Source organism: Erinaceus europaeus, unplaced genomic scaffold (assembly GCF_950295315.1).
Source record: "Erinaceus europaeus unplaced genomic scaffold, mEriEur2.1 scaffold_314, whole genome shotgun sequence".
In the NCBI taxonomy this organism is placed as follows: domain Eukaryota; kingdom Metazoa; phylum Chordata; class Mammalia; order Eulipotyphla; family Erinaceidae; genus Erinaceus; species Erinaceus europaeus.
The window spans coordinates 60,335-82,926 of NW_026647818.1; the positions used below are offsets into that span (position 1 = coordinate 60,335).

Below are 22,592 nucleotides of genomic sequence, written 5' to 3' on the forward strand. Positions count from 1 at the left end.
TCTTCATCTACACTATTCCAGCCTTTAAGTCCATGATTGGTCAACAATTTGTTTAGCTTTATATGTTAACTCTCTTTTCAACTACTGGGTTCCAGATACTAACATGATGCCGATCATACTTCCCTGGATAGACAACCCCACCAATGTGTCCTGGAGCTCTGCTTCCCCAGAGCCCTTCCCCACTAGGGAAAGAAAGAGACAGGCTGGGACTATGGATCAACTTGTTAAAGAATAGGAAAACTATCAGGGGAGGGGATAGGATACAGAGTTCTGGTGGTAGGAATTTGTGGAGTTGTACCCCTCTTATCCTATGGTTTAGTCAATGTTACCTTTTTATAAATAATACATAAATAAATAAGCAAGTAAATAAATAAAAGGGGGGGAAATGGCTCCCAGGAGCAGTGGACTCATGATGCAGGTATTGAGTTTGAGCGATAGCTGTGGTTGCAAACAACAAGAAAACTAGGCTGGGCAGTGTAGGACCTGATTGGGCACACATGTTACAATACTCAAGAACTGGGAATCAGGCGGTAGCGCAGTGGGTTAAGCACAGGTGGCACAAAGCGCAAGGACCGGCACAAGGATCCCAGTTTGAGCCTCCGGCTCCCCACCTGCAGGGGAGTCACATCACAGGTGGTGAAGCAGGTCTACAGGTGTCTTTCTCTCCCTCTCTCTGTCTTCCCTTCCTCTCTCCATTTCTCTCTGTTCTGTCCAACAATGACATCAATAATAACTACAACAATAGAACAACAAGGGCACCAAAAAGGAATAAATAAATAAATATAAAAAAAAACAATACTCAAGGACCCATGTTCATGCACCTATTCCCACCTGCAGAAGGGAAGCTTCATGAGTGGCGAAGCAGTGCTGCAGGTGTCTCTCTTATCTTTCCCCATTTCTCTCTGTGGTACCAAATAAAATATCAAAGCAAATTTAAAATCAGAGTTTTTAAATGAAAATAACTGCACATTAAAAAAAAAAAAAAAAAGCAAACAGGTGTGTTTGAGCAGCAAGGCTGGGAGGCCAGGAGAATAGGGTGGGGGTGTGAGACAGTGAGGTTGATGCAACAGGCCATCTCCACCACCCAAACCCCACATACAACTTCAGCATCTGAGGCTGGAAAGATAGTGACCTAGCTAGCGCCACTAGCTGAAGACTAGGTACCAATCGAGATACCAGGATGGGGGTGAACAATCTGTGAATTTAGGACCTGATGAAAGGCAATATGGGACTTTGATTTTTTTCTATTAAATTCATCAGCCTTAATTTCAATAAATTTATAAAAGAAAATACTTTGTCTACCACATATTTAACAAGGATGACAAATAATCAAATATTGAAATATAATCACAAAGATTATCTGGCAAAGAAACTTACTCAAATTATTGTAGAAGTCTCCTAAATGCATTTAAATCTTGCATGAAAGGAAATACTAGCCTAAGAACACAACAATATTAACATTTATTTACTTATTTTCTTACTTATGCCACCAGGATTATCACTGAGGCTTGATGGCTACAAAATGACTCCACCACTCCTGCTAGACATCCTAACCCTGCCCTATTTCATTCTTTCTTTTTATTTTTTATCTTTACTTGTTCATTGGTACAGATAGCCAGAAACTGAGGGGAAGGGAGAGGCAGAAGGCAGAGAGGCGGCCAGATGGTGACAACGAACAAGGACCATCTGGTTCCCACCTATAGGAGGGAAGTTTTACAAGTGGTGAAGCAGTGCTGCAGATGTCTCTCTGTCTCTCTCCCTCTCTATCTCCCTATCTTCTCAATTTCTGGCTGTCTCCATTCAATAAACAAATAAAGATAGGAAGGAAGGAAGGAAGGATGGGAGGGAGGGAGACGTACAGACCTGCTTCATCACTTGTGAAGTTTCCCCCCTGCAGGCACTTGCACACTCTAACATGTGTGCTCAACCAGGTGTGTCACCACTGGAACTCTATTTCATTCTAACAGATATAGAAAAAGAGAGATGCCTGCAACACTGATCCACTGCTTGTGCAGGTGAGGACATAAGGCTTCAGGTATTCATAGTAATGTGTGCACTCTACTGGGTACACCAATGTCAGGTCTCTATTAGCAAACACTTTAATGTGTGCTCAACCAGGTGTGCCACCACCTGGCTCCTGAGCAAACACTTTAAATGTGTTACCTTTTCCCCCCAAGATTGTTATTAGGATAATGTAAGCTATAGTTATAAGATATTTGTAGCCAAGTAGTTGGCTGAACATGTAGGATGCAAGATTTGTATGTATGAGGCCCTGGGTTTCGCTATTTAGCACTGTGATTAACAGTATCTCTGGTACCTCTCTCTCAACAAATTAAAAGTAAGTAAAAGCGCAAGGACCGGTATAAGGATCCTAGTTCAAGCCCCTGGCTCCCCATCTGCGGGGGGGTGGGGGTTTGCTGCTTCACAGGAAATGAAGCAGGTCTGTAGGTGTCTATCTTACTCTCCCCCTCTGTCTTCCCCTCATCTCTCCATTTCTCTGTCTTATCCAACAATGACGACATCAACAACAACAACAACAACGACAACAAAAGGAACAAATAATAAAACAAATAAATATTTTTTTAAAAGTCAGACTTAAAGGCACTTTAAGGTTCCAAACTTTCCTTTTTTTTAATCATTTTAATTTTTATTTGTAATTAATAGTGAATTACAAGATTGTAAAATTACAGTGTATAGTTCCACACCACACCGACCACCAAATTCTGTGTCTCTACCCTCTCTCTCACCCTGGGGAATTTTTTAAGAGTAAAAATTAGGGAGTGGGCAGTAGTTCAGCGGGTTAAGCGTACATGGCGCAAAACACAGGGAGTGGTATAAGGATCCCAGTTCGAGTCCCCAGCTCCCCACCTGCAGGGGGCTTTGCTTCATGGGTGGTGAAGTAGGTCTGTAGGTGTCTGTCTTTCTCTCCCTGTCTTCCCCTCCTCTCTGTCCTATCCAATAACAATAGCAATGACAACAATAAAAATAATGACAGCAACAAGGGTAACAACAATGGCAACAAAATGGGAAAAATGGCCTCCAGGAGCAGTGGATTCGTAGTGCAAGCACTGAGCCCCACCAATAATCCTGGAGGGAAAAAAAAAAAAGAGTAAAAATTAAAATGGGGAGAACTGACCATAACATGCTTTTACCCTTGAATTTTTCTCTCATCCCCTAGCCAAGGCCTGCATATCTCTAAACATGTTACCCAGTGAACAAACTATGCCAAACTTTTCAATTTTAATGACAGCATTAATAAAAATCAGTTTGTTCCAGTGGGGGGAAAGCAATGATTGAAACTGGTAAAAAATTATTTACATACCAAAAAAGCAATGTAACACAGGCTGACAGTCACAATAGCCCCCCGTCCCTGCTACCTGACTCCAGGTGTATATCACTGTTATTCCTCTCCCTTCCTTCTATCTACCAGGATATCCAGACACAATGTCAGGTGTTCTCCCAACTGCTGACCTACACTCATACCTCAAAGGCTTCCTTTGTTCCTATTTAAATCATACTGAAATGACCATACCAAAAGCAAGGGAAAAGACTATAACTGCCATTTAAATCCAAGAAAAGCAGGCAGGCAGGCAGGAATATCACAAACAAGCAGCTAAACAATATTATTCACATTTGCTTTCAGAATATGAAATAAAAGAAAATTTGAATTGATGCCTATTAAACAACAGACAAAGGGGATCCCCACAGTAAGTATGGTGTGCAGGGCTGAGGCACCGTCCAGAAGAGAGGCCAGCAGCAGGGTTTAAAGCCTGAGTCCCCACGTTTCATTCTCACACTGTATATGCCATGACCAAGCACTACTCTGATCTCACTCACCAAAAAAAAAAAAAAAAATCACCTTAAAAAAAAAAAAAAGATGTGCTAGGACAAGAGATAAGAAACCACAGCAGCGTGAAAAGCAGTAGCAACTGATGACATACAAGGCAGTGCTACTTGGCCTGCAGGCTGAGTGCACATGTGCCTAGCCTGCTTAGGAGACATTCATCCAAGGTCTACTGAATTATCTAATGTCCATGTGTTTTTAGACTGATGCTTCTAAATAGTTCTGGAAAAAAAGAAGTCATTCAGTCTGAATTCCCACTAGGCACTATGTTTAACAGTCCTATTTAACAAACGCTGGTTAAATAGCAATTAAGTTAGGGTCACAGGTGTGACAGAAGAACTTCTGCAAAGAAGACACAAGAAAGCAGATGGGGGGGGGGGGGTTGAGCGGTAGCGCAGCAGGTTATGTGCACATGGTGCAAAGTGCAAGGACTGGTGGAAGGATCCCGGTTCGAGCCCCCAGCTCCCCACCTGCAGGGGGGGGTCACTTCACGGGCCATGAAGCAGGTCTGCAGGTGTCTTTCTCTCCCCCCTTTCTGTCTCCCCTCCTCTTTCAATTTCTCTCTGTCCTATCCAACAACAGCAGCAATGACAACAACAATAATAATAATGACAACAAAGGTAACAACAAGGGTAACAAAGCGGGAAAAAATGGCCTCCAGGAACAGTGGATTCATAGTGCAGACATGGAGCCCCAGAAATAAAAATGGAGGCAAAAAAACAGATAGTGAGGGTGAGAGCACACTCTCACTCCAGGCGGCAGGACATCATTCACTCCAAATGAAAAGCTACTGCAACCTTGACTGAGTCAGGAACTCCTACGTGCTGCCAGTCATGTGAAGAAAGTTGTGCAGGTCTATGACAGAAAAAAAAAAAAAAAGCAATGACAGAGATTGGAGGAATCATAGCCTCAAGCTTCCAAACCCTCAAGGCATTACCCACAGCAGGAGCCCCAGTAAGTCCCACACGGATTGGGCATCCCTGGGCCAAAGACATGGATGACCCATTGAGAGTATCATAGATTGCAGCAATTTAATTGTATTAGACTAAAAGGCACAAATGAGACTTGCTACAAGGTGTTTCAACCTTATTTTTAAATTTAAGTATGGGTGGTGGCAGGGGAGAGGGGGAAGAGAGAACCAGAGCATCACTCTGGCATATACAATGCCAGGTAATCAAACTTGGGACCTCATGCTCACAGGTCAGAAGCTCTAACTGCTTCATCACACCTAATGCCAATACTTCTTAGTTTAAAAAAAAAAAAAATCACCAGGAGTAGTGGATTTGTTGTGCAGACACTAAAGCCCCAGTGATAACCCTGGTGGTAATAAAAATAATAAACAAATATACAGTGGCAGGACTTGAGTGGAAGCTCAGGCACCTCCACAAGGCAACTCAGTGAGTGATGAGTGATAGGGACTAATAAAATTATAAACAAATTAGCCAATGGGTAACTTTAGGTCCTGACTGCTCCTAACATTGTTTTGAATTAAAATGCTACTTCCTGGCCTGGCCGGGTGGTGGTGCACCTGGTTGAGTACAGTATATTATTACACATTATAATGCATAAGGACCTGCAGAAGGAAGCTTCATAAATGGTAAAGCAGTGCTGCAAGTGTCTCAGATCTCTCTAATTCCCCTTTCCCTCTCAACTTCTGCCTCTATCCAAAATAAATCAAAATAATAAAACACAATGAAAAAGAAGGAAGAGGAAGAATTTAAAATACTTCTTCCTGGGAGGTGGCTCAGAGGTAGAGCACATGCACTCCATGTGTGAAGCCCAAGCATCCATCCTTATCCTACATGAGTGAAGACACCACCGAATGTGAAAAACAGGCACAGGTCCACAGATGATGAAGAGCTGCTTTGGTGTCTCTCTCTCTCTCAAAATACAGAATGAAAATAATTGAGTTGGGTAAGTAGTTCAGCAGTATTATGCATGTGCAAGGCCCAGGGTTCCTTCTCTGGCAACACACAAATATAAAATAAAATGAAATGAAATACTATATATTGGGTGGAGGGTACACAGCATAATGTTTCTGCAAAGAGACTCTCATGCCTGAGGATCCAAAGTCCTAGGTTCAATCCCATGCACCACCATAAACCAGAGCTGAATAGTGCTCTGGTAAAATAAATAAATAAACTGCTATATATTTTAAGTCGCGTTTACATTTAATAGCTCATTCTCTATCTCCAAATAGTACTTCAATTATTTTTACCCTGGTAGGGTATGTATCTTTGAGACATGACTGTCTATTAAGTCTAAAGTATAATGGGTCTTTGAAAAATGCCCTTTCAGTCAATATTGGTTTTTCATAATGCTGATGGGAAAGTAACAATTCTGGCTAATACGGAACAAAGCCTGCCTTCCTTATATACCTTTACTTTAAAGTTGCAGTTTCCAAGAAGTTATCAAAGTAAGAGCTTCCTGCAATATATTAGCCACTTTTCTCATCTGTTGTAATTAGACCTGATTGGTTTAAAGGGGGGGAAACTCAGTTGATATAGAAAGTGAAAAAAAATAAAAACAAACCCAAATCAACCAGGATCTAGAACACTTTAATGCATTCATCACAGGACATCTGGCCAAGGGCCAACTTTTTTTTTTTCCTTGCATAAACAAGAGCCACATTAAGAATCACAACTTTACTTGTTTTACAGTATAAGAAAAACAGTATCCCCCAGAATTTTATCACTTTGTCCTTCATACTTTTCTGTTAGTCAAAAATGCTACTTCTGGGGGTGGGTGGGTGTGGGGTGGTGGTGGTGGTGGTGGATGTGTGTGTGTGTGTTCGTTCGTTTTGTGTTCTGGCAGGAAACTATTTAAACTGGAGGAAGCAGAGAGAAAAATCTGAAAACAGAAAAGCTAATACAAGAGAGCAGGACCAGGGAAATAATGCCATCAGTAGCACAATAGATTTTCATGCCAGAGGCCCCAAGGGTCCCAAGCTCAATCCCCAGCATCATCATAAACCAGAGCTGAGCACAGGCCTGCTGCTGCTGGTGGTGGTAACAACAACAACAACAATTTATTTTTAAAAAGAATAAGTAAGCAAAAATTCAACTAACTAAAATGAGGATGAGAAATAAAGCCATCACTACCAGCCCTGGAGAAATACATATTCCTAAAACAAACTGCCAAACTGACTCAAGGGGTTAGGTGGTGGTACACCTGGTTGAGTACACATGTCGCAATGCACAAGGACCTGGGTGCAAGATCTAGGTCCCCTCAGCAGGGGGAAAGCTTCCTGAACTGTGAAGCAGTGCTGTAGGTCTCTCCTTCTCTCTTTTTCTCCCTTCCTCCTGTCTCTATCCAATAAATAGTAAAATAAAATAAGTTTAAAAACTAGAAAACCGGCTGAAAAAGAAACAGACATTCTGAACAAACTACAGCAATGTGATTTTCTGTATGTAGACACTCAATTAGCAATCAAAGGCCTTACCACAAAGAAAAGTCGAAGATCAAATGAATCTTCTGGTAAATTTAACCAAATATTCAGAGAATAATTAATGTTAATTTTTCACAAACTCTTCCAGAAAATAGATTTCTTCTCAACTATGAGGCCAGCATTATCCCAATACAAAAACCAGACAGCCCTCACAAGAAAACTCCAGACTATCTCCTATAATTGTGCAAACAAAACACTGGAACGGGTGAGGAGCACCTGGCCCACATCATTTGGTCCGGCTCTGCCAAGGCAATTGGAGCTTTTTTTCATAGCAACACTTAAGTGCTAATTTTTAAATGGAAAATTTTGGATGGCCTGCAAATGATATTATAAATATCAAAAACGTACTTAATGGAAAAAAGGTTCCCTAGCACCATCATAAGGACTATGAAGGTCCAAAATAATAGTAAAATGATAGTACTAACTTTTTAAGAAAACAAGCACATACCGCTATATAAACATCTTAACAGACACACATGACAAAGTACTTGACAAAAATGAACACTTTTTTTTTTTTTTTTTTAACCAGCGCACTGTTCAGCTCTGGCTTATGGTGGTGTGAGGGAGACTGAACCTGGGACTTTGGAGCCTCAGGCATGATATTCTCTCTGTATAACCATTATGCTATCTACCCTCTGCCCCAAAATGAACTCTTTTATGACAAACACTCTTTTTATGACAAAAACACAGCAAATTAAACCAGAAGAGAGATAGCTCACCCAATAAAGCCCAGCACATGGGAATACCACAGATGGCACTGGGGAGCTGTAGTATATCTTTCTCTCCCTCCCTGTTCTTCTCTCTCTTAAAAACAAAGAAAAGAAAACTGGATTGAGAGGTCGGGTGGTGGCACAGCTGGTTGAGCGCGCATGTTACTGTGCACAAGGATCCAGGTTCAAACCCCCGCCCCCAGTCCCCACCTCAGGAGGAATGCTTTGCAAGTGATGAAGCTGTGTTGCAGGTGTCTCTCTGTCTCTCCCTCTCTATCACCCCCTTCCCTGATTTCTGGCTGTCTCTATCCAGTAAATAAAGATAATAAAAAAAAAAAAACTTTTAAAAAGGCAATAGAAAACTGGACTGAAAAGATTTCTCAGTAATGCTGCACATGCATGAAATTCTGTGTTCATTTCGTGGCACCCCATTAAAACTGTTTTTAATTGAATGGAACATGCTCAGCCTTATTATGAAAGCCTGTGTCCTCCTTTCTGGCTAGATCTGGCATACTCTATTATTTTGATAAAAATCTTTTTTCATGTATATTCATAGGCGGGTAAGTCTGTAGTTTTCTTGTGAGGTCTGCCTGCTTTTCATATAAGGATAATGCTGATTTATTTAATAGGAGAGAGGCTGGAAAATTCTGAAGCAAGGAGACAAACCATGAGTTGTTCACATGTCACCAAGTTTTTAAAAAATATTTATTTATTGGATAGAGACAGAGAAATTGAGAGGGAAGGGGGAAATAGGAAGCAAAGAGAGACACCTACTGCCCTGCTTCACCACTTGTAAAGCTTTCCCTTGGCAGGTGGGAACCTGGGTCCTTGCACATTACAGCATGTGCACTCTACTGGCCCCCATGTCACCAAATTTTGTTCTGAAAGATCTAAACTGAGCAACGAGAAAGAAAAAATAGGAAAGAGAATATGTAGGCAGAAAGGAAAAAATATGACTATCTGTAGTTGACATGGCTTTATATATTCCCTTAGAAAGAAAAAAAACGGGAGTCGGCTGTAGCGCAGCGGGTTAAGCGCAGGTGGCGCAAAGCACAAGGACCCCGGTTCGAACCCCGGCTCCCCACCTGCAGGGGAGTCGCTTCACAGGCAGTGAAGCAGGTCTGCAGGTGTCTATCTTTCTCTCCCCCTGTCTTCCCCTCCTCTCTCCGTTTCTCTCTGTCCTATCCAACAACAACGACAACAACAATAATAACTACAACAATAAAAAAAAACAAGGGCAATAAAAGGGAATAAATAAATAAAAGAAAAGAAAAAAAAAGAAAGAAAAAAAACATTAGAACCAGTAAGCTCAACAACCATGATTACAAGATATGAGACCTATAAGCAAAAGCCAATTGCATTTCTAGCACCAGTGAGAAAATGATGAACAATTTAAAAGCAATCTGAGACAGCACCAAAATATTTAGGAATATACTTTAAACACAACGTAAGATTCGTCATGTCTTTGTTTTTTTTTAATTGCCACCAGGGTTATTACTGGGGCTTAGTGCTGACACTCTGAAACCAATGCTCCCAAGGGCATTACCTCCCTTTTTTTTCTATTTTATTTGATAAGACAGAGAGAAATTGATAGGGGAAGGGGATGTGAGAAAGAGACACCTGCTGACCTGTCCACTACTTCACCAGTTATGTAGCTTCTTCCCCTACAAATGGGGAGTAGGGGCTCAAACCCATGTACTTGTACATGGTAATGTGGATGGATACTCAACGAGGTGTGTCACTGTCCAGCAACCCCCATATACTAAAAATTAAAAGTTTCACTATTTTTTTTTTTTTTTTTTCCTCCAGGGCTATTGCTGGGCTCGGTGCCTGCACCATGAATCCACCGCTCCTGGAGGCCATTTTTCCGCTTTTTGTTGCCCTAGTTGTTGCAGCCTAGTTGCGGTTATTATTGCCATCGTTGATGTTGCTTTGTTGTTGGATAGGACAGAGATAAATGGAGAGAGGAGGGGAAGACAGAGAGGGGGGGAGAGAAAGATAGACACCTGCAGACCTGCTTCACCGCCTGTGAAGCGACTCCCCTGCAGGTGGGGAGCCGGGGGCTCGAACCGGGATCCTTATGCCGGTCCCTGCGCTTTGCGCCACGTGCGCTTAACCCACTGCGCCACCGCCCGACCCCCTTAAAAGTTTCACTATTAAGAGTAATTTAAAAAGACCTGAACAAACAACTAAAACACCCCATGTTCATGGACTTGGTACCACTGAGCTAGCAACATTTCTCTAATTTGAGCTCCAAATTCAACATGGTACACATAAAATTCTAGCTGGATTACCTGCAGAAATTAATTGACAAGTTATTCTTCAAATTCATGTGGAAATCCAAAGGACCCATAATAGGCAACAGTCTTGGAAAATAAAAATAAAGTTGGAATCCAAACATTCCCCACTTCAACAGTAATCAATAGACTTTGGCCAGAGAAGAGAGGTGGTCCAATGGGCAGAGCACAAGGCTTGAACATGATTTCCAGAACTGTACACCATATATGGTATAGCAGTGCTCTGATATAAGAAGGACTAGAAAGATTACAGAGTGGTTTTTGCAACAGGCGTTCATGCCAGAGGCTCAAAGGGTCCAGGTTCAACTCCTGGCACCACCATAAGACAGAACTGAGCAGTGCTCTTATTAAAATTAACTAATTAATTATTAATTAAGATTGTGGGAAATGGTATAATGGAAGATATTTTGAGTTGGGATAGAATGAACAGTCTACACAAGGACTGGCGGAAGGATCCCGGTTCAACCCCCTGGCTCCCCACCTGCAGGGGAGTCGCTTCACAGGCGGTGAAGCAGGTCCTCAGGTGTCTATCTTTCTCTCCCCTTCTCCATCTTCCCCTCCTCTCTGCATTTCTCTTTGTCCTATCCAACAATGACATAGTCCCAGGTTCAATCCCTTGAACCACCATTAAGCCAGAGTTGAACAGTGCTATGGTTAACAAAAAAAAAAAAAAAGAATGAACAGTTTAAAAATGCCACGCCAGTTCAGTAAGAAAAGACTAAGATTTCAATGGCTCTTAGACAACTGGGCAACATGAATAGCATAAACAAAAGGAATACCACATATGAAACTCAACTCAAGGGAGTCGGGCAGTAGCGCAGCTAGTTAAGCGCATGTGGCACAAAGTGCAAGGACTGGAGTAAGGATCCCGGTTCAAGCCCCCGGCTTCCCACCTGCAGGGGAGTAGCTTCACAAGCGGTGAAGCAGGTCTGCAGGTGTCTTTCTCTCCTCTCTCCATTTCTCTCTGTCCTATCCAACAATGACATCAATAATAACTACAACAATAAAGTAACAAGGGCAACAACAAAGGAAATAAATAAATATAAAAAATTTAAAAAGAAAGTCAACTCAAAATGGATCAAAGTCCTAATTATAAGAGATAAAACTATTAACACCCTAAGAAAATATAAGTACAAATCTTTATGACCTTCCACAGAGCAGTGGTTTGTTAATTGTCATACTTAAAACATAAGTAACTCTCAAAAGTATAAACTGAAATTCACCCAAATTAAAACCTTTTGTGTTTCAAAGAACACCAATATCCAAAAGTGAAAACAAGTAACAGAGTGGGAGAAAATGCTGGGTAATCACATTTCTGGTGATGTATCTACAATATCCTGAAATTTCAACAATAAAAATCAGTAGCTTCATTTTTTTAAGTGCACAAAGAACCTAAACTGACAGTTCTCCAGAGAAGATATACAAAAGGCTAATAAGCACATGAAAACAAGCTCGTGGCCACACCCTGTTGGGCTCTGGTATGCCTGTAGACCAGGACATGAGGTACTGCCCCACCGCTAGCAAATCATTAATGTGTGTGTGCATTTTTGTTTGGGGATGGGAAGGTTGGAAGGTACACAGGAAAGCGAGGTAGAAACAAAGAGCACCAGAAGCCTGGGGAGGCTGAGGTCCCACGAGCAGAGCCACAGCACCTTACCTTCTGCCAGAAGCTCAGTTTTCATGCAGCAATCCTGCTTCATCTCACTCTTAGCCAGAACTGCCTGATAAGGAGAAATAAGAACCATTAACCTGGATTTATCACAGGCCCAGCTAAAGATGTTCATAAAAAAAAGTACTATATCTGAACCAAAAACAAATCCTACATACAAAATTCACTATCTGATGGCTGCATGGATAAGGTATATTCAAGCCAGTAGCTGAGACACCCTCCTGACATTCAGAAAGAAAACTATTATCAGCATTTTTGTAAATAGTATATACTAGGAATATATTCCTGTATTACTTACCCACAGAAACCTTCAATATTTTGGCTGTGTTACTAAAAAGCTACAATTACTTTCATAGTGCATGCACATGTGGAAATAATTCATCTAAGTGTTTCAAATGTCCAGCAACCTACATAGGTAACAGTTATAGAAATAGGTTAAGTCCAGAAACTTAAGAAAAAAACAAAACAAAAAAAAAAACCACCTGGAACCATTAAATATTTGAATCTACTAATATGAAGCCATGGATTATACAAGACCACTTGGGACTGTTACAAGGCATGAGTCAGGCTGCAGAAGTGGACATTAGCAAACTCACTATCTAGGCTCTCACTCCAGAAGCAGCTGCTGCCATGTGGCCTTGGTGGGAGCAGGGGAGGAGGCGGCTGGTGCAGGGAGTCAAATCAGGAGCCTGCCCACACTGGGGCCAGATGATGCAGACAATTCCAGGACACAATTCCTGTAATATTTAACTTCTGGAACATGTTCCAGAAGTTTCGAATGGAAAGAACTGAAGGATTGGCTCATAAGACTCCAAATGAACCTCAAACTCACTGCTATCAAGAGCAGCAGTTCCTGGACTCCCTTCTGCCCCCCCCCCCCCCAAGTACAGTTCCATAGTCAGAAAGAATTGTTGTGGTGAACTCTCAAAGCAAAACATCTGAAATGATCTGAAGGTATTCAAAGACACAAGTCTATGTGAGGGCAGCTTTCTTCAAGAGTTTCAATCAAACTACACATGACTGAATGCAGAAGCCACCTGCAAAGCCAGCGTGACATCACTGCCAGTCATGTAAAGAACTCAATGTCACCATTTAAGGATTGGCTTCAAAAAAGAGCTCTTTTCACAGAACTTCATCTTAATGTGTGCATAATATGTTACATGTTTATTTTCACTGATTTTAAACAAGTGGTATTTATAAACTTCAGTTTTTTATTTTTCGGCAAGTACCAATACAGTTCATGTCAACAAGAACCCCCCTGGGCTCCAGACAGCCTTTAAGAGTGTGAATGGGGGAGTCGGGCTGTAGCGCTGCGGGTTAAGCGCAGGTGGCACAAAGCACAAGGACCGGCATAAGGATCCCGGTTCGAGCCCGGGCTCCCCATCTGCAGGGGAGTCACTTCACAGGCGGTGAAGCAGGTCTGCAGGTGTCTGTCTTTCTCTCCTCCTCTCTGTCTTCCCCTCCTCTCTCCATTTCTCTCTGTCCTATCCAACAACGACGACAACAACAATAATAATAACTACAACAATAAAACAACAAGGGCAACAAAAGGGAATAAATAAAATAAAATAAAAATAAATTAAAAAAAAAAAAAAGAGTGTGAATGGGTCTTGGAGCACTGTCTACACCAGGGGCCCCAAGCCTACCCAGAAACTTCAGGACTACTGGGCTCCACAGCTACCCTGGGAAAGCCCACGGCTGGGCAACGCAGGCTGAATCCCACTTTCCAGGGTGCTCACAAACACACCTATATCAGCCACACACCCCACCCACGAAAATTAAGCTTCATGACTCCCCTCCTCCCCCAGAAAAGTCTCTTTTAAGAACATTATGTAACACACTATCATGTAATTCCAGAATTATCGGCTGCGTTGTTCCCATCTATTCAAAAGCATTCTAGCATTCAAGAAACCCACAGCAAGCACTAAGCAACATGCTAGGCCCTGGGCAAACAGAAGAGCCAAAGCCAAAAGACATCCATCCCTACCTGGCAGTTACCTGGTCTAAGTAACAGCTGATATGAATGGGGCAGGGAAGAGGCTGCAGGAAAGCTGGACAACTGAGAAACAGAATCCTCCCCCAGACAGCTCCTTCTTCTGTTCCTCATCTCTCACATCTTGTGGCAGTGCTAACCATCCTTGGGATAAGAGGGCCAGAGAGCCTGAGGCTCCATGGGGTGGGGGTGCCAGAGACACCCCAATGGCCAATAGAACACATGCATGTTCTCATTCTGATCCCAGCACTGGTTTTAGTTCTCTCCACTCAAAAGTGTTTACAATGACAACCTGGTCTGCAATAAGCTCACCAGATAAGGCACAAACTAAGCTAAGGCTAATGTGAGGCCCAACACCATATGGGAAGCTCCTGTGCTCGGCTGTGTATCATTGTCTCCCTCACCCCACATTTGAATGAAAACAGACTGGGAATGGTAAAAATGTTCATGCACAAGGCCCTAGCTCCACCAAAACCAACCAACCAACCAACCAACCAACCAACCAATTCTAGGACTAGGGACACTGCTCAGATGGTAGAGCATATCTATCACTTGCTAGTATGAGGTATTAGGTTCAAACGTGAGGCCTTGACTTGTCTCCAGCATCTTACCACCAAGTGGTGGTGTCTAAGCACTGACATGCTCTGTGTTTCACAACGAATAGATCTTAAAAACAATTCCAAGCTGACAAAACAGCTCACTTGGATAGTGTGCTGCTTTGCCAAAGATCCACCCAGGTTTGAGCAAGCCCTCACCACACTGAAGGAAGTGCTGATGCTGTATCTCTTTCAATTTCTATCCCCCAGTCTTTACCCTCTCAATCTTAAACAAAACCTTCTGGGGTTGGAGGGGTGGCTCAGTGGTAGACAGAGCACATGCCTTGAGGCCACTGCGTAAGATGAAGCAGGGTTCTGTATCCTTACTCTCTTCAAAAGTTAAGTTTAATGACAATTCTAAACAAAGAGCTCCTCCCAAGCTATTTTCTCTTTACCTTCAGCACTTTTGCTTAAACTTAAGATTCAGCAGTAGCCATCTTAACTAATTTCCAAACCCAAACTGAGAAGAGAAATTCCCAATGAATCTAGAGCTTCTTTTACCCAGAGTATTTTAAACACAAAAAAAGATAAGGAGGGTAAAGCAAAGAGTTGAGAGAGCTCTGGACACATGGATGAACCTGCAACCTGAAAGGAGGGTGTGAGGTATGAGGTAGGGCAGAGGCACTGGTTTCCTCTTTTTTTTTTTTTTTTTTTTAACCAAAGCACTGCTCACCTCTGGCTTATGGTGGTGTAGGGGATTGAACCTGGGACTTTGTGGAGAATCAGGTCTTCTTAAATATGACAAAAACAAAGTACTGTCCGAAATATTCTTGTTTCTTAGATAGAACTGATGCCCACAGGAAACTCTCAGAATCCTAACTCCTGGTCAAGGTGTTTATCCTTCACTTTCTTCCCACCAGGCCAGCAGGAAAGAGTGTTTTTTCTGCCCTGGCTCCTCCAATGCCCACAACAGGTTCAGGCCTGCCTCTGGTCCCACTATCACCATTTGACAGTGACAAGATCCAGGATTTCACTGGAACATGCCCTCCAACAGTTCTTAAGACTCCAGAGCCTATGATGAAGCCCCAGTTAGTGCTAAGGCTGAGGTTCTGTTCAGTATATGATGAGTCAGCATATGTCAGCACATGACAGTAAACTCATTGGGAAAGGTGTACAAAACAATGAAGGCTAGGGAGAGGAGAGACAGCATAATGGTTACGCAACAAGATTCTCATGCCCGAGGCTCTGAAGTCCTAGGTTCACCCAGGACCACTATAAGCCTGAGCTGAGCAGTGCCCTGATATTAGAAAACAATGGAGGCCAGCTCTGCATGCATCTGGTGTGCCACAGCTGGCTTTGGCAGTCCCTTCCAAAATGAAGTGTCTGCACTGAATGTGCAGCTTTGTGTCCATTTAGTGTTAATCTGATAGGTAATTATTATTTGGGGGGGGGGGGGCGGGAAGACTCTGAGAATGGCCAACTTTCCCAAAGTAAATCAGTGGCTTCTTCACTTTACACCAACCAGTCACTTCCTTATGAAAGCCTCCAGTGGAATATTCTGCTTCCAGATAGCAAGGAACCTGTATTGTTGGAGGCTCTGACATGGCTAGAGGAATAAGGAGGCAAACTTGGCGGTCCATCAAGTTCTGCCTTAAATATCAATTGGCAGGTTCAGATGTGCACATAAACCCACCAGGGAAATGTGTTCCTGGAAGTGGAACTACCTCTGAGCCCTGTGGACTCCTAAGGTCAAGTGCATATCCTGTAACCAGGGCAGCATCAACTGGGCACCCACTCATACTTGTAGTCCACAGAAATTCTAGTCATTTACAGTCAAAGTAGGGAAGAAGGACTGCAAATGTAATTGGGCATCCACTGCATTTTTATTTGCTGAATTTGGTATTGCTGCACCGTGTCTGAGAATCAGCAGAGGACTGTGATTTCTATAATTCCGAAATGTCAGCTTGAAAAGGTGACAGTATTCTTTGCCTTGTGAAATTATACTTCTAAGAAGTAAAAGAGCAGCTAAGAGGTTGTATAGTGGCTAAACCACTAGCTTTGCAAACATGAGGTCTCAAATTTGGTTTTTTGTTTTTTTAAGTTGAATATTCTTTATTATATATGATTTTCCTTCTACAAATACTCTATTTTCTTTTTTTTTAAATATTTATTTATTTCCTTTTTGTTGCTCTTGTTTTTATTGTTGTTGTAGCTATTGTTGTTGACATCATCCTTGTTGGATAGGGCAGAGAAAAATGGAGAGCGGAGGGGAAGACAGAGAGGAGGAGAGAAAGATAGACACCTACAGACCTGCTTCACCACCTGTGAAGTGACTCCCTTGCAGGGGGGGAGCCAGGGGCTCGAACCGGGATCCTTATGCCAGTCCTTGCGCTTTGTGCCATGTGCGCTTAACCCACTGCACTACCACCCAGCTCCCGGGGTCTCAAATTTGGTCCAAAGCACCACATATGCCAGAGTATACTCTGCTTCTCTCTCTCTCTCTCATCAGTAAGTGAATCTTAAAAAGAGAGAGAGGTAAGATAATTATTAATGAAACACCTCTATAAGAGAGCAGGCTATGGAGAAGACACAATACAGAGAAAGGCTGAAGGAATTTAAAATTTTTTACTCTAGTGTCTTCAAACATCCTCATAAAACCAATTTCCATTATGCAGCCCTCACTGTAGCAGCTACTCATAACTGGTTGTAAATGTTTCTAAAGACTGTTTCTATCTATGGCTAAGATTCTGTGGGAAAATTATAAGGAGAAGCTTCAAAGCAAGTTTGGTGTACAGCTGCTTGCTCCCATGTATCTCTTCTTCAGCACTTTAGACACCTGAGAAGTGCAGCCTTTAGCACAGGGATGAGGAGCTGTGGAAGAAGTTACAGGGTTCTCAGGACATCCTCCCCAAGAAACAATGATTATTGAGAGAAACTTCACAGCCCCTCCCCCCAAAAAAAAGACTCCTTAGAAGAATCCTAAAATTCAAAGACTAACTACAAAGGTTAGATATATTTTGGACAATCTGTATTAAAAATATTCAATAGGGGCCGGGCAGTGGCACATCAGGTTAAGTGCACATAGTACAAAGCACAAGGACCTGCACAAGGATCCTGGTTTGAGCCCCCGGCTCCCCACCTGCAGGGGGCTCAATTCACAGATGGTGAAGCGAAGCAAGTCTGCAAGTGTCTTTCTCTCCCCTTCTCCTCTCGATTTCTCTCTGTCTTATCCAATAAAAATGGCCACCCGGAGCAGTGGATTTGAAGTGCAGGCACCGAGCCCCAATGATAACCCTGGAGGCAAAAAATAATAAAATAAAATGAAAATTATTCAGCGATAAACCTGTAAGAGCATATTCATAATTCAAACAGTGGCCAACCACCAATGTCAAGCCCAAGGCTTGTGAACACAGACCAAGTAAGTTAGGCTCAAAGAGGAGCCCACATGGATGAGAGGTGCAGGAGATGGGTTCAGGGACTCACAGGATCACACTGAAATTCGCAACAGCCAAAAGCTGAAATAGCCAGGTATACAACTTACATAGACCTTTCTGAGGCAGTTGTTTTCTGAGCAGCTCTCTGTGCTCTCAGGCCTGACAAGCCTGGAAAGCCTCAAGGAATCCTCACTTGGAGGCTCTGCTCCCTAACAGTGAGAGAGCTGGCCATTTACAAAGAACTGTCCTACATAGTGAGAAAGAATCACTGGGAGGTGTAGTTGCAAATGGTAGAGCAGTGTGCAGGCTACTGAGCCAAGGACAGGTGGAGATGGAAGGAAGGAACCCTGTCACTTGGAGCTGGTCCCTAAGCCTGTGCTTATGTTGTGAGGGTTTATGTTAGCTTGGCCATAACATCTGCCTGAGCTGCAAAAACACTAAACAACGGCAAGATGATGGGAGAAAAGAAAAGCTCTCTGAACACAGAGGCTCATGGTAAGAGCATGCTCACTAAACTGACAGCTTGCTACAGCTCTCCACGTCAGTGAGAACAGGCACTGACTGGTGCCTCTCCTGTGGGCACAGGGCCCACTGCTGCTCTGCCACCTACACAAAGAGGTAGGGAAAAAGCACAAGAGCCCACATAGCACCTACTCGCTCTGTTGGAGAAAAGTCTAGGGATCTAAACAGTGAGTCTTCTCCCGAGAGTCTAAACACCAGAACAGGACTTTGCAGAACAGAGTTTTGCAGAGATGGAATGCACTTCAGTCCAGGACACTTGAGATGTACAGCACTATCTGTCCACCCCCTAATTTTAAACCATTTTCCACAGACTAATTATACTGGCTAATTATCTAACGGGGTGGGGAGAAAATGAATGAATCCTTTCAATATCTGATAGATTTCCTTTCCCTCTTTTGTCTTTTTGTTTTTCTCCTTGGCCGAAAAAAAGAGCTCCTAAATTTGGAAAACACAATTAATATCCAAAGCAGCTCTAGAAATTACATTTAAGGGATTTTGAAATATCAGAGCAGATTCCCTCTTTCCATCTGCTACTTAACCCTTAAATGGCCTCTGCAAAGAAAGACAAAAGCTTTCTGGCCCCTTGATCTAACACTCTTCAAGGGGCTCAGGTTTTGCCCAGCCAACATTTGTAGATACGTATCTTCTGGCAGGAGTGGACTCTCCTCTGGGATAGGTGAATTCTTGTCCCTTCTACTGAGCAGCTTACTACCATACCAGCATCTGGGTCAGGCACTGCAGGATGTGAGGCCAGATCTTAGCTGCCCAGTCATGATGTCTCTTGAGTCCAGAACAAGAAAAGACCGCCTGTGGACATTCTGGGCAGTAAACAGATTGTGTAACCAGCCTCAAGCATCAGAGGTGGGGATGACAGTCTCAAGAGTCCCACCATGTGTTTGAGCGTTCTAGCTGAGGCCCCAAGTTCACAGATAAGGAAAAAATAGTTAGCCTGGTGTGTACCCTGGTCCTAATAAAGGATAAAGAATGGGGTGGGGGGGGCGCAGCTGGGTGGTGGTGCAGTGCAAGCACACATGGCGCAAAGTGCAAGGACTAACATAAAGATCCCAGTTAGAGCCTCCAGCTCCCCACCTGCAGGGGGGCCGCTTCACAGGCGGTGAAGCGGGTCTGCAGGTGTGTCTATCTTTTTCTCCCCGTCTTCCCCATCTCTCTCGATTTCTTTCTGTCCTATCCAACAGCAACAACAACAATAAACAACAAGGGCAACAAAGGGGAAAAAAATAGCCTCCAGGAGCAGTGGATTCGTAGTGCAGGCATCAAGCCCCAGTGATAGCCCTGAAGGCAAAAAAAAAAAAATGGTTACCATTTTCCAGGGTATTGTGTGTGTTTGTGTACAGGAAAGCGCTTCTCCTTGTCCTTCAGGGTCACTACACATATGCACAGGGACCAGGAAGGTTGGTATTCAGCTGACTGAGACAGGAATGTCACATTCAAGCTCCCACGCCTCTTGCCACACAGCTGACATCCTACTCTGAAGGAACTTGATCTACAGGACGTGCAACAAACTGAGCTGCCAGTCAATTAAAGATGTGCCAGGTACTCTGGTAGCCAATGGAGAAAGCACAGCACCCTCCCACCCAGCCCCAGTGTGCCTGGCTTCTACGGCCCTGTGTGCATGGACTCCAGGCCTGTGGAAGAAACAAGCAAAACAGCCAACCATCAGGACAGGCTCCCTGGTGTAGCCGGTGTAGCCGTTCTGCACTGAGGGCATCCATTGGGGGGCCTTGCTTATTTGCTAACTGGAGATGGTTACATCTATTCCCCACCACCAACAAACATGCTCATTTTCTTAGCCTTAATCATCAATCTCTTAGGATTTTAGTAATTATAATTAATATTTAATACAGTACAAAAGCCACTATTTAGTTTATCGACAAAGCCACATTTCCAAGGGGGCTGGGGGAAGAGGAGACAGCATAACGGTCATGCAAAGAGACTCTAATGCCTGAGACTCCAAAGGCCCAAATTCAATCTGTACAACCACCACTATAAGCCAGAGCTGAGCAGTGCCCTGGTAAAAATAATAATAATTAATTAAACCACATTTCCAGATGAAGCATACTTCTGCCTGGTTACCACACCATCCCCTCCACCTCACACAGCAGTATTAGGCATTGGGTCCCCACATACCTGTACTGCTGGCTAGCATCCTAGAGTGCCTACTGGACTGTAGAGACAGACCTTAACCTACAGGATTTAAAACTGGCAAACACTTACATGTTACTCTCCCATAATGTAATTTGGAGTAAATTAGGATGAAAGCTCATGGACATACTTAGAAATCAGGTACCTGGTGGCAGAAGGGCATCTAGTGAGAACAGTGGGGCATGGTTTCTGCTGGACTACCCACCAGCCTATAACAAATGATTCACTCAGCTCCCTGAGTTACCCTACAAAGCCAGAATAATTCAGTTCCCTTTCAAAACTCTAGTTCTTCCCAGGTTTCAACCCAAATGTTCAAAATACAAAACTACCCTGGGGTAGCAAAACTACTCAGTATGTCACTTTTTTTTTTTTTTTGCCTCCAGGATTGTTGCTGGAGCTTGGTGCCTGCACTACAAATCCACTGCCCCTGGAGGCCATTTTTTTCATTTTGTTACCACTGTTGTTATTGTTGGATAGGACAGAGAGAAATGGAGAGAGGAAGGGGGGGGGGATAGACATCTGCAGACCTGCTTCACTCCAGGTGGGGAGCCGGGGGGCTCGAACTGGGATCCTTACACCAGTCCTTGTACTTCATGCCATGTGCACTTATCCCGCTGCGCTAACTGCCTAGCCTCCAAGTATGCCACTTATTACAGCTTAAACATCATAAATGTTCTCTTAAAAAAAATTTTTTTTTATTTATAAAAAGAAAATATTGACAAAACCATAGGATAAGAAGGATACAGCTTCACACAATTCCCACCACCAGAACTCCATATACCAACCCCTCCCCTGATAGCTTTCCTACTCTTTAACCCTCTGGGAGTATGGACCCAAGATCACTGTGGGATGCAGAAGGTTGAAGGTCTGGCTTCTGTAACTGCTTCCCGGATGAACATGGGTGTTGACAGGTTGATTGTTGGTATGCTTCTAAATTCTGCTTATAAGACCTTCTGTTTTGATCATCACATTAGGTTCATTTGTATTACTTACCATGTGGTCTATTTACATAATCACTGTTTTACCTGGGTCCCACCCTGCCTGCAGAGTATTGGTTTAATCCCCACTGGTTAGATGGAAACTTTCTATGTTCTTTTCTGCTCTTTTTTTGCTCTGCCCCCTCTCCTAGTCATTTCCTTTCGCTTGCCACTTCCGGTGAAGAGATGCATACAAGGCGATGTATCTTATTAATAAACGAGATACTGCTTCCCAGATCAGCCATGAGTCCCTGGTCGTCTGTCTCCTTCCCTCGAAGTCAGACAGGCAAATAGTGCCGGAACAGGGACTGGCATATGGTGCCCAACCAACGTGGGACCTAACCCACCTATCCCCCAGATAAGTAAGCTTGGCTACCCATCCACCATGAAGAGGTTTCCCAAAGCCTCTACTCTTTCTTCATGAGACAGTTTCTCTGTCTCTGGAACATTTTGCTCTGGGCCACACTTTGGTTCCCTGACCAAGAACTTTGGTTTCTTATGACCGTGATTGTAGAGCTTGGAAGATGCACGGAGATTTCCCCTGGGACTTTCTGGACTCCCTCTCGCATGTTTCCCGCGGAGAAGGACTACTCTAACTTGAAGAGCATTTCTGGTCCCAGTTCAGAGCACCATTTGCCGTTCTAACTTCAAGGACGGGAGACAGACGACCAGGGACTCATGGCTGAGCTGGGAAGCAGTACCTCATTTATTAATCAGATACATCGCCTTTTATGCATCTCTTCACCGGAAGTGGCAAGCGAAAGGAAATGACTAGGAGAGGGGGCAGAGCAAAAAAAGAGCACAAAAAGAACATAGAAAGCTTCCATCTAACCAGTGGGGATTAAACCAATACCCTGCAGGCAGGGCGGGACCCAGGTAAAACAGTGATTATGTAAATAGAACACATGGTAAGTAATACAAGTGAACCTAATGTGATGATCAAAACAGAAGGTCTTATAAGCAGAATTTAGAAGCATACCAACAGTTGATCCATACTCC

The 22,592-nt window shown here is 43.2% G+C and overlaps 1 protein-coding gene across 9 annotated transcripts in view; it reads right to left on the minus strand.

The window, feature by feature from the left end:
- The window catches only part of LOC103115865 (histone-lysine N-methyltransferase EHMT1), a 130,960-nt gene that overhangs the window by 59,683 nt on the left and 48,685 nt on the right, over nucleotides 1-22,592 (minus strand). For all 9 annotated transcript variants that reach the window (XM_060184415.1, XM_060184418.1, XM_060184419.1 and 6 more), the window contains one exon: nucleotides 11,957-12,020. In XM_060184415.1, coding sequence (XP_060040398.1) covers nucleotides 11,957-12,020 — 64 coding nt within the window. The remainder of the gene's footprint in view (nucleotides 1-11,956; nucleotides 12,021-22,592) is intronic.